The sequence below is a fragment of the Pseudonaja textilis genome, chromosome 6 (assembly GCF_049901715.1).
Source record: "Pseudonaja textilis isolate UNSWEBS1 chromosome 6, rPseTex1.2, whole genome shotgun sequence".
NCBI lineage: Eukaryota > Metazoa > Chordata > Lepidosauria > Squamata > Elapidae > Pseudonaja > Pseudonaja textilis.
In genome coordinates, this window is record NC_141995.1 from 17,554,939 (window position 1) to 17,568,080 (window position 13,142).

Sequence of the window (13,142 nt, forward strand, 5' to 3'; positions counted from 1 at the left end):
GGTTCCAGTTTCATTTAAATAGAAAACAAAAAAAGGTTTTACATTCTTATTGCCTAAAATTTAAGAAAATGAAAAATATATTTAAATGCTAACATAACAAATATGTAGTATTCTGTAACAAATTAATCTATTGAGGCAATCAAGCAAAGGAGATCCATGCATTTACTGTCCACATCCATTGTGTAAATGGTTGCCAGTGCAGCATTAGGTTACGGGACTGGACTAGACTGCAGACCTAAGTTCAAATCCACCTTAAACATTGGACTTAGTGATTAATTTTGGGTCATTCACCTTTTTACAACCTAATTGACCTCCCATGAAAACCACACTGAGCTTCTGGAGGAAATGAAGACTATATCTGTCACAAATGCAACAAAATAGGATGTGTCAGGAATGGGATAAGGACAAAGAAAATAATAACGGGTTCACCAAATGTCAGTATCTATGCAATATGGGATCCAAATATTTGGATTTCACTTCTTAGGATGGGCAAAATAGTTCACTGCCTGCCATTAGAACTTGGAAAGAAAAAAAATTGGAAAGGCCATTCTATTTTAAGAGGGAATAGGAGAACTTCTGGCTTGGGATTCTAAACCAAGATACATTTTTCCTGTTACAAAGAGGCACCTCACACTTGTGAATTAATGAAAGGCATACTGATAATTCTAAAAAGAATTTTATTTGAAATGCCTGTTTTTCATGGGTAGGGTGGATTTTTTTTAGGTTTCCTGTGCTATTTATTTATTGCATTATACTGTTTTATTTATAAACATTAAACAATGATGTCACTTGAACATGGATTTTTAGGCAGATTCAATAAACAACAGCAAGCGTGGAAAGTAGAAGATCCCACATTCAGCTCCCTGAAATTTTAAAATGTATCTCTGTGAAACAGATATGCAATTTCCTACTGTCAATAGACTATCCTTCTTCAACCAGGTCACTCTTGGTTTATTGGATCTCCTATATGAAGACTTGTTAGTCATCTTAAAAGACAACAAAGACACTCTTTTGGGCAAGTCAGAGAGCTTGTGGACTAGGACAGGTAACACACAAACCAAGTAATAAAAAGGTTTGCTCCCCTCACAAAGAAACCTGAGAAAGTGTTGAATATGTACTATCACATACTGGAGATTTAACAAGAGATCTTCTAGGTTCATGCACATTTTTATTGAGTAGTAATATAAAATGCTTTTTTTTTTTCATTGTTACAAGTGCATGCTTTGATTGCCAACATTTCATAAGTCAAATTACAAAGGCAAGGCTGTAGGCTGTAGTGAATTACTTGGGCACTTATACAATTGATAAAAAATATCAGTGGACTGTTTTGTTGGTTTTTCCTCCTCCTTTAAGACTGAACCAGTTGTAACCCGTAACTGATATATAAAGGGAAAAAAAGTGAAAAAAATCACACATTTTGTGGCACATGACAGAACGTAACAAAATGACTAACTCATCATGACGTTAACAGTTCTCATGCATTTAGTTTCACATGTAACTACAAACTTAGTTTAAATTTCACAAGGTTTGCTAAACATGCTAACCATCTATATGTGCACTGACAAGCTTATATTAAAAACTTTTAAGAATACTCTCCCCCTTAGATTTTTTCAAAGCTTTTTTGATTACAAAATTTCAAAGGCATTAGCATTTTCTTTTTAGAGAATATAAAGTACGCCAGTATACATACATTTCCAGTATAAGTCAGACCACTAAGCGCATTACAGTCCCATACAGGCCTATACAGCCAATTTTTTTTTCTTAAAAAACATGCATAGGCAGATTTTTTACAGAATATAGATGCTTTCACTGCACTTAATATGGTGTCTTGTTCACTATACTTAAAAATGCACCACTCATAAATATTTAAATTCAGCAAGCCACAACCAAGACTTGATTTACCAAAAAAAGGAACAAAAAAAAGAAAAAAAACCTAAATATAAACTGAAACTAGTAAAAGAAAAAAAAAGGATATCATTATTCCAGTTTTTTTTCCTTAAAAACACAAATGAAAAAGATTTCTCATCGCCAGATTAATTAAGGTAAATGTTATAATTAAAGAAGGGTATTCAAGCACACTAAAGAAACCTGAGGTAAGCATAATGTGTACAAAATTAAATTGTCTTTTTTTTTGGCATTTTTAACAAATTTGCAACATTCTCTTTTTCTTTTATATATATTTTTAAAGATTGCCTAATTTTTTTTGTTTTGTTTTGTTTTAGATAGCCGTCGTCTGACAAGAGTAGCAAAACATTATCAATAAATAGTCTCCTTATTTAGTTTGTACATCACTCTGTTAAAAATGGTTTGGATGTTGTCCATGTATAGTGCTGCAACTGTAAACGTACAATAGTTAGTAAGAAATCAGACAAAGTTGTCATGTCCAGTAACATAATAATAAAAGGCCTTTCAGTTAACATATCTAGAGATTTCCAATGCAATAGGAAAACAGGTTCATTCCCCCAACTTTGCAATATAGACCAGCATTAACTTTCGTTTATTTCTCTACAAGCATTTTAAAGGCATGTCCAAGGAGGTGTTTCTACCTCCACCCCCACCCCACCAAAATAAAGTTTACTATCTCTTCTTAGATGATATTGTAAACTGAATCCAACATCTGGCCCCAGAGCAGGTAAGCTACTGTCAGAGGCAAGAAAATCCAACTGCTGTTGAGCAGCAGTCCCACGGTGCCCTGCTCAAAAACAAAAAAAAATTATCCCTGCGAGTCAGAATGGGTCACTGGATATTGCTGCTGTTACTGCCATTGCTGTCGGTGCCGTTCGTCTCTGAAGAGATTCCCTTGTTGATGGAATTCAGGTTGGCATCAGAAGGCATGGCATCCCTGCGCGGGGGCATCCTTTCATTGATCCGGTCCAAGCCTTTGGCTTCTTCAAAGCTTGTGATCTTATGCTGTGGTGAGAATCCTTTGATAGCTGAAGAGAAAAAAGGGAGTGGGGAAGAAAAGAACAACAAAACAAAACAGGAAAGAAAGTCAGTAGGAACAAAGGGTTGGGTTTTTTTATCAGCTACTACTGATCAATGAGCGAGAGATTCCTTCAAAGTGAAGAAAACAAAAAATGACAACGCAATTAAAGCTTCTGGATGTAATTGGAAACAGCTAAAAGGTGAACAGCCAATGTCTCTTGAATGATCAATATGCTCCCAACAAAATCCAGTTCTGGCATTTTGTTCTGCAGTTTCAGCTAAATGAACAATTTTCAGGACAAGTAGAGTTCAGAAAGAAAGAAAAAAAGACAACTAAAATTGATTTTCTTGAGATCTGGAAGCCAATTCTCACTATTCTTTGGGAGGTGGCAAGAATTGACGATCACAATTATTTCCTGTAGGAAATTTCATTTATTTCCATAATGGTTGCTGAAATTATAGCAAGAAATCTGTTTGGTCCTAACATTGAGATTAACCCAGTCTGATACCAACAATAAACTGTGAATGTGAATGGAGATTTGAAATGAGGATTTTAAGAATATTTTGAAATGAGGTGATAGGGTTTGTTTTTTTTAAGTGGGTTCCCCTTTATAGGTTTTTTGAAAGGTCTTCACGGTTTTGTTTGTGATAGAATGTATGCTGATTTCATAGATTATTTTTATTTCTTTGAAATAAACGGATGAAATTTAGCAATTTTGCTATTCTTAGCAACTTCCAAAGGCTCTACAAACAATTGTATTAAGATTTCAAAAGTGTGGCTTATCCAAGGACTCTTTCCAAGGACTCTTTCCAATCATTTTATAGTCACACTCCTAGATGAGCAAATTTGCTATGCTGCTCTCTATGGAAAATCCAGAGGGGAAATATAACAAATAGCTATGTTTTCAATCACTATTAAAAGATAAAGGGTCCAAACTACAAATAGCTTCCATTGTTTTGCTCTTCTTGCAGGAATTAAACTACTAACTGCTATATTAGAGCCAAGATTTTTTAAAAAACCCTAAGGCTGTTTAAAATTGGGGTTTATTAAAAATCCTGATTAATCTAGAAGAAAGCTTTTTATTCCCATCAATATTATTACTAAAGCCACGTTTAACTGTTGCTTACACATAATTTGTTTTTTTTTTAATGAAAAGAAAGGAGTTGCTAAGTTGGTGGCATGCTATGCAACGGCTGAATTTCTTTATTGTAGTACACTGGCTGCCCCATTGTTAAGGACCCTGTGTTGTATCTGTAAGATTCATCACTGAAGGAAAACTTTTTAACTATATTGCACGGAAGACTCTCAGTGTCTTCAGCATAGCAGAATGGATTGTATGCTATTCAAAAACAATAAACTTCTGTCAATCCCAGATAATTATGGTGGTTGTTCAATGTGCCATGGACTCTGAATATAATTGTTTCAGCATATTTGTCATTCTTAGCTTTGAAAGTGTAAGAACAGGAGAGAAAGTAACTGAATTTTAAAAAGTGAATGAATTTTCCATTTAGCACTGGCATTGAGTTCCACATTGCTCTCACTAGATACTGCTCACTTTCTATTCCCTTCCAGGGATCCATGCAAAGCACTTTTCTTAATATTTTCAAAATGAAAATGGGAAGAATTTTGGGCAACAATCTGTTTAACTTTTCAATTGCTACTATGCTAATTTTCAATAAAATTAAAACCAAATGTTTCATATTAGATTTAAATAATGTTTGGATATGCTTATTTCTGCTCAGTTTTTTTTAACATGCAGAGAATCCAGCTAGTCCAAACAAAAACACGGGGTGGGTGGGGTGTATTATTAGATGGATGTGAGCAAAAGAAAAGAGTGTAAAGAGATCCAATTTTTGTTGGCCAGTTGACTAACCATCTCTATTTTCTATTAGAGAAAAAGCCAATTATTTTCTGAATTTTGATTTTATGTTCAATTTTGTTGTCCCTGGTATTATTAAACTTGGGTAAATGTTTGTAGAACTCCTCTCATGCTGATGTCTTTCCTACCACAGCCATGGAACTGAGAATTGCAGAAAGATCTGGAAGATTGACACACCTCTCCCAAATTATGTGGCAATTTTTTTCATTCATTGCCAGATGAAATCCACAGTATATTATTCCATCTGAAATGGCATTCAGTTTGTGAAATTCCCAAAGAATTGCTGATGGATTGGATTTAAAGAACCAAGAGTGAAAAGGAAGTTATTAATTATTTACTTCTAAAAAATCTTGTCCAAGAGTTAGGGTTTAATAATAAAGGTGTTACACCTTTACTTGAACAAGAATTTGCTAGCAAATATATATATAACTGAAATTGATTTGAGTTCTCTCAGTATAAAGTATCAACTGGAACATATTTTTCACGTATGGAATATTATTTCAGTACAGTACTGGATATCCCAATACATTTGAAGTTTGTACACTGGCTTCTTTAAAACAACATAGTCTTTTGTGGAAATTTTCAAAGGGCTAAAAATATCATTTTTTCCCTGGCATTCTCTTTTCCCACATATCACTCAAGTTTAAAATCTCACCCATTCTCCACCAAATTTCAGATATGTTTCAGAGCTAAAGGTAGGGTGAACAATTATTCCTAAGAACATTTCCTTTAAATTTTCACCACACTGCTGCCAGTTATGACCCATTCAGTTATGAACCAGGTATATGAAGAATGGCAGTGAGGTAAAAGTTTGTCTATTTCTGTGGAGCATGTGTTGCTACTGAGGTGTCCTGTGGCCTGGAGAGGCCACCAGTGAAGCTATACTTATAATCACATTCTCTATTTGATTTCCCAAAGGAGAAAACCATTCTAAAATAATGATGAAGTAAAACTTCCATTATAGAACAAGCTGATAATAAATAGAAGTTTAATCTGAACAAGATCTATTTCCAGAATGGGAAGCATACTGTAAATTAATCTTTATGTCAAGAAGACATATTTATACATCATAGTGTTGAAGAATGTGTTCTGCTGCTGGTCAGACAATGATTATTAGCAGTTTACATTGAGAGTAATGCTAGAAACACAACACAGTCACACAAATCACAGGAAAAAAAAAACAGCCAAACTGTCAACAAGAATGCACACTGCAGAGTAGAATTTGCCAACAGGAATAGAGAATTCCAATGTAAATAGCAGCTTACTCACTGCTATTTAGAAAGCAGTTGTATTTTCTCTTACTTATTTCTATGATTCTTTTTCCACCTCTGTAACAAAAACTTTCTTAAAAGCAAAAATAGATAGGAGAAGCCAAAATGGTACTATTACGTCTTGCCAGAAAGCTAATACTTTTTTTTTCCTTAAGAAAAACTCACATTTTTATGTGGGCAAGAACAAAATACAACTGAATATATTTGTTTCGTTTTGTTTTAAAGGGGAATTTTAGAGAGTCTTCTCATCTTGCAAAACAATTTGAAATATTAATTTTCTCATTGCACAGAACATATTTCATCATAAAAAAATTGGAGACCTCTTAACTGCATAACTAACAGAATTTCATAGGTGTCAAAATGAAAGGTACGCTTAAGAGATGCACCTTAACGTTTTGCATTCAAACTGCTCTGACAGTAATTCATTTGTGCCAGAAATCCTGTAAAATAATGCTGATGTTAAGGGTGGAATTACAGGAAGTTCCCAAGGCTTGGGGGAAAAAAAATACTGTCTTACCATCCTCTCATTGTATTAATGATTTTTTCCCCCTTCCCCGAAGGGTATTTTAAAATGTGTTGAATTACAGAGAAGACCCATTCACTTTGCTATGGACTTCAATACAGGGGAAATTCTTTTCAATTTTACTGATGTACTCTCCGTTTTTGGAGATAGCTAAAGAGAACACGATGAACAGATTGGTCCCCTGAAAGAAACTGCTTGTTTGCCAAATAACTTTAATTGGATTGCAAGCTTTCTTATCCTTCTGTGACACTGATTCAGCATCTGAAGCTTCATGGACACATATCAGAACATATTTTTTTGCAACTTTAAGAAACAACATCAACAACAAAAGAAACACTTTCCCCTTTAAAGCAAGTAAACTGAGGTTAATACTGAGCCACAATTGTTAGCTCAACACCCACACACTCTATACAAGCTACAGCAAAAGAATGAATACACCCAGCAGAGCCCTTATCTGTTGCAACCACAACAGAAAGGGATCTGGCCAATTTACCTTCATCAGCCTCAATAGCCTCAACAGTAGCTGAAGAGAAGAAAGGGGTAGCAAAATGAATGAGAAAAATGAGCAGAGGATTTAACTCTCAGAACAAGTCAGTGAATAGCAAAGGAGCTAAGTACACTTAAAGGTTATTATAAGTGCTGGATTTTGACACAGAAGACAACACAAATGGCCACATACAGAAACAAACACAGGTCTTGTAACTTGCAGGCAATAGATTTCTTGTTTATTTTTGCAGGGGGGTGAAGAAGTATGTGATCTGGTATTTGAAAATGACCACAGTGGTTGTTAAATAGAATATAAATTGGAAGTTCCAATGATTAAGTCAATTTAGGACAAGAACAATTGCCATATTTAATGCGGCAAGTTAAACAGAGGAGCGCCATATAGAGAAAACAAAACTTTAAGCAGGCAGAAGAAATCACCACCATTGCTGAAACAGCATTTCCTCTCAATTCCACTTCTTGGTAACTTTGAAGATGCTTTGGATTTCATCTCCCATTATTCTCAGTAATTTGGGAATTGTTGAGAGTTAAATTCCAATGCATTCAAAGAGCATAAGATTGTGGAAGGCCTTAATAGCAGTTTTTTTTTTTAAAGGAATATGCTATTTGTAAACTTTGGTGAGCATCTTTCCCTCCATTTTCGTTCATTCTCTATATATTTACACCAGTGTCCAACATTTTATTTAATGCATTTCTTATTATTTTTGCACTCATCATATTTTGAGGTAATCTATAAGTAGCTGAAATTCTAACAAATGTTAGAATTCTATGTTCTATATCAATCTATATGTAAGTTTTTGAATGGAGCTAAAATACTGTAAAACAGGCCATTTCATAGTTGTTGGTAGAATAACACAGATTTAAAATTTGCCTTTTAAAACTGGGCTTAAGAATATACAAGCAGAAATTAAAAATACTGTTGTTAGCTTGAATTTCCTTGGACAGCCAGTTGGCTTTAACATATTATCAGCCTGAGTCTGACCAAATCAGGATATTGTACTTTTGCAAATGAAATATTTAATATAGACATCTGTGATATCTCATTAAATGCCATATTGCATCAAGGGTATGTTCCCCCATAGAATCTACAGCCCTGGCAGGAGAATCAAATGATAAAAATAAATATGCATAATCAACATGAAAGAGAGAAAATAAAGAACAAAGATGAGCAACAAGATCTAAATTGCATGGAAATGTTGAAAATAATGACTACTAAGAATGAGCACATTTCACAGAATATATTGCCCATATTTTCTGTTAATTGCTCTTAACAGAAATTATGTGAATTTCAGTATATTTGATGAATGGTGTAAGATATTAACTAATGGGTGGGTATAGTAATGTTCTACTAGATTTAATACTGCAGTATTTGCCAGTGCATAGTTTAATGAGACTTTTGAATGATGTGACAGAAGGAAATTTTACTTCTTTAACTAGGACTGCAACATTTTTGGTAGACCAAATTATCTGAAAGTCAAATATCCTCCATGCACTACAAATTGCATCAGTGTATCAAAAATATTCTGTCATACTGCAGCATTTACAAAGCAGACCATTACAATATGTGTAACACACAAGCCACCAAAAAGAGAGTTTACCACAGAATACCTGAATCTTCTAGATAAGAGAAAAAGAGACAAAAAGGGGAAAAGTACAGGGAAGAAACTCCAAGAAGAAATGGGAAAGTTAGAGGCTGAGACTGAGTTATTGGAAAGGCGAATGTCCATGTCTCATGGTTACTAAAACTTGCATCATAATTACAATAGGACACTCATGGGTGCATGAAATATATATTAAAAACAAGTAACAAAATAACAGTTATATACATTAATAAATTTGATTGTGGCTCCTTACTTCAAGAAGTTTATCCTGCCAGCTAGACTCTATAACATAATTCATGCAAAATATGTTTTGGATACAGTCACTGGGTAAAAATGCTTTCCTGCTGCATTTAGATCAAAATCAATTAATGAATGCTTTCTCAAGTTCACTTATGACTTCCCCAGGTATGGATTAGCGAATTGTTAATCACTAGATTTGCTATTAGATATGTATCTATGAAGGAAACCTGGATTCCAATTGAAATATGCAGATTTCCGTAAACAAAAAGAATAATAAAAGGCACACTTTTTTTGGAGGGGGGGAAAAGGAAGGCGAGGTTGTTGCATTTTGGAGAGGTTGTTGGAGAGGTTGTTGCATTTTGCTGTGGAAGGAGAGAAGGATCACATGTTCCTGAAAAATACTCAGATCTGTATTGCTGTATCGAGCTATTCTTCCCCCCAAATATCAGTATTCCTGAAACTGTGTTCCCCAATCTGCCCCTTGTGTTTATGAAACCACAATGGGTTCAGCCATCATGCTAAACATGGGACTAAAAGAAACCCCAGCCTTTGGGGTGCACCTACATGGAACTAAATAATGTACTCACTATACCAGTCATATAGACTTGGCTTTCTTTTTAGCATTGCTACAGGAAAGAAACTTAGCAACCCAGCAAGCCTAAGTGGCGTATTAGTGTTCTATGGTTGACCTTGCTCACACGCCCACAATACAGTGCTCATCACATATGCACTGCAAAACTGTCTGCTGGGAAGTTAACAATGATAGCTAGGCCAGCCAGACAAGCCAATAGGGGCAGAAGTTCCTGTCAGCATCCCACCAAGTATTAGGTGCATCAAGGACTCCAGTGTACACTTGCTTACAGGAAGGAGGGTTTTTCAGAATTGTGCAAGTTATTTACAATACTGCACAGGTGTATTCATGTACAAGGGGACTATTGCTGCATTTATAAATTGGACACTCAGACCCATTTTGTACTCTGTCTCTCTGCCTTGTGACTTTTTAAATTGGTGCAGAGTTACATTCTTGCTGCTCAAACCAATACAGAGTAGACTAAGGAAAAAGCTTGGTTGGTTTGAACATTTTATCTTTATATCGGCCCCAGTCGTTTAGCTGTACTATAAGGCAGATGAATTTTAGGAAGCCAGCACAAATATGAATTAGACATACTTTCCCTCAAGATTGCTATGCTCCTTCTGCAAGAGATTCCTTCCCGGAAATTAAGAAATAATCTATTTTTTCTTCTAAATAACGTCAAGTGAGATAAAATTGGTTTGAAAATTAGACTTGTCCTATCTCTCTCTCTGGGTATATATGTGTATGTATGTACATATGTGTGCAACCCAATTTTGTGAGGTACGTTCTGTACCCTTTCCCTCAATTGTGTGTGTGTGTGTGAAAATACAATCTTGTTATAATGGAAAGAGGATGAAAAATTTAGCTCTATCCCAGTACACATGTGCAAAAGCACTTACCACTTTGTAGAGTCTGCTTTCCTCCCGAGAGCACCCCGCTGGGCAGCATTCCTGTGGGGGTCAACCCTTTCAGAGTCAGCACACTCTCACTCTCCTCCCTGATGGGAACAGAATGAGACGTCAGCTGTGGGTCGCAACAGAAACAATCAGAGGAAACAGGTGGTACAGCTGGGCAACCCTTCTAACACTTGAAGAACACTTCTGTTTATCACACCTTTTTTTTTTACTGTGGCAAGCTGCTTTGGACGCCAGTCTTTTGAGTAAAAAAGCAGGACCGCCTATAGTAAGCAGAACAATATCGCCACTAATACAGGCCCAGGAGTTATGACATACTGTATATTCCTGTAATGAATAAGGAATTATAAATCTCAAGTCCATCCTGATGGGTAGAGGATTTCATCTAGAAATGAGGAGAGTTTAGACCAAGGCTCTTCAACCTTGGCGACTTTAAAACTTGTGGACTTCAACTCCTAGAATTCCTCAGCCAGCTTTTGCTGGCTGAGGAATTCTGAGAATTTAAGTCCACAAGTCTTAAAATTGTCAAGGTTGGAGACAGCTGGTTTAGATAGTAAAAGCATTTTTTTAAAAAAAGAAAAAAAAGGTAAGAACACATGATTATTAACCACATCATTATGCTGGTGAATGTTCGTGTAACACTTTTCTTCTTCCATTCAATTGTGATTGATTTTTGGAGACTGCTTGGACAAGTCCCTTCTTGGCAAGAATTTTCAGAAGTGGCTTACCATTGCGAGGTCTGAGAAAAAGTGACTGGCCCAAGATCATCCAGATGGCTTTATGTCTAAAGTGAGACTAGAACTCATGGTATCCCAGGCCATAGCCTGATGTTTTAACCACTACACCACGCTGGCTCTATATAAATGATATATGAAGCAAATCAAAGGTAGTGTCGGAGCCAAAAGGGATAAAGAGGGAAACTACTCTTTTCTTGTATCTCCAACTCTCTTTTCTCTTTCAAAGTAGGTTCCAGGAAAAGGATTGCTAATACTTACCAACTACTAAGGAGCTATATACTGCAATGTTTAGAGCAGGGATGTCAAACTCGATTTCATTGAGGGCCGCATCGGGGTTGTGTTTGATCTCGAGGGGAGTGGGGGCATGGATGGGGTGGGCATGGGCATGATGTCACTCATGTCAGAGGGGGGCGAGCACTCTGCCAGAGAAAACAGACTCCTGTTTTCGGCTGGGATGGCCTCTGCCAGCAAAAACAGAACATGGGAGGGCCACATGCAGCTCTTGCGAGCTGTCTTCACTGGCAGGTTCTTTGCTATTTCCAAGATGGCCCCTCGGGCCAAATCTAAGAACCCCGTGGGCTGCACCCATTTGACGCCCCTAGTTTAGAGCTTCTCCAATTAAGGTAAAAGCTATAGGAAATTAGAGCAAGGCCATACACAGCCACAGAGGTGTAAACCATCACATACATGGGATGAACGTTCACTCAGCTCAATTCACCACAACACTGCAATATTTCAACAAGGCTCCACTTAATCCGGCAGTCCAGCTTTTGGCCTCCCAAATCCCAGGAGGAGGAAGAAATGATCTGGGTCAGAATGGCCTCTAAGTGAAAAAAAAGTGTGTGCGCATAGGTGGGTGAATATTTGTGTTTTTGGCTTCAGGCAGCAAAATGTCTTAGACTAACTTCTACAGTTCCATCATCTCGATTGTTCTAAAGCTTGTAACATATAAAAATTCTGAGATGGCAAACTATTGGTAGTCCTTGACTTACAAACACAATTGAGCCCAGCTGGGACAGTTGTTGAGTTTAGCCTCCTTTTACAACACTTCTTGCTATAGCTGTGAAGTGAATCATGGCAGTTGTTAAGTTAGGAACACGGTTGTTAAATGAATCTGGCTTCCCTGTGGACTTTGCTTGTCAGAAGGTGACAAAAGATGATCACATGACCCCAGGATATGCAACTGTCATAAGTACATGCCAGTTGCCACGTGTCTGAATTTTGATCACATGATCATGGGGACTCTGCAATGGTTGTCAATGTGAAAAATAGTCATAAGTGACTTTTTTCAGTGCTATTGTAATTTCAAACAGTCACTAAATGAATGGTTGTAAATCAAATACTACCTGTATGCCTATTCAGAGGTTGTATGGCTTAACTGTATTGTAAAGGAACATACAACTGATAGAAGGCAATTTCCTTTTTTAATAAAGTTGATCGGGTAAAACCCTGAGGGAATGCAGGAAAATGTCTTTTACTGTTTTAGAGCCATGATAGAGCAGTGGTTAGGATGCAGTATTGCAGGCTGACTCTGCTCACTGACAGGAGTTCACTCTTGACCAGCTCAAGGTTGACTCAGCCTTTCATCTTTCTGAAGTCGGTAAAAGGAGGACTCCGATTATTGGGTGCAATATGCTGACTCTGTAAACCACTTAAAGATAGTTATAAATCAGTGGTTGCCCAATCCTGGGCCCAATAATGGGCTGTGGCCTATTTGGAATTGGGACACACGAGTGGCTGGCTGGAGTGCTCAACTTATGGGAGTGGTGGGCCTAGTCAGCTTGTGCATGCACACATGTGCTGGCCCGCTGCTCATGTGGCACAGTTCCCCCTCTCCCTCTCCGTCTCCCAGCTGGGCTGTCTAGCCACAAAGACCACTGCTATAAAGCACTATGAAGCAGTTTATAAGTGCTATTTCTATTGCTATTTTGCAAAGAAATGTTTCTCTGAAGGAATGAAGAATAATTTATATG

The 13,142-nt window shown here is 36.7% G+C and overlaps 1 protein-coding gene across 10 annotated transcripts in view; it reads right to left on the reverse strand.

Annotated features, from left to right (window-relative positions):
• Window positions 1-1,148: 1,148 nt before the first annotated feature.
• The window catches only part of PPP3CA (protein phosphatase 3 catalytic subunit alpha), a 197,133-nt gene continuing 185,139 nt past the window's right edge, over window positions 1,149-13,142 (reverse strand). For 5 of the 10 annotated variants that reach the window (XM_087935938.1, XM_087935937.1, XM_087935936.1 and 2 more), the window contains 3 exons: window positions 10,418-10,515; window positions 7,093-7,122; window positions 1,149-2,933 (listed from right to left, as the gene is read on the reverse strand). In XM_087935938.1, the coding sequence (XP_087792064.1) occupies window positions 2,737-2,933; window positions 7,093-7,122; window positions 10,418-10,515 (325 nt within the window). In that variant the 3' untranslated portion in view covers window positions 1,149-2,736. The remainder of the gene's footprint in view (window positions 2,934-7,092; window positions 7,123-10,417; window positions 10,516-13,142) is intronic. The other 5 variants (XM_026698277.2, XM_087935940.1, XM_087935939.1 and 2 more) reach the window with 1 other exon arrangement.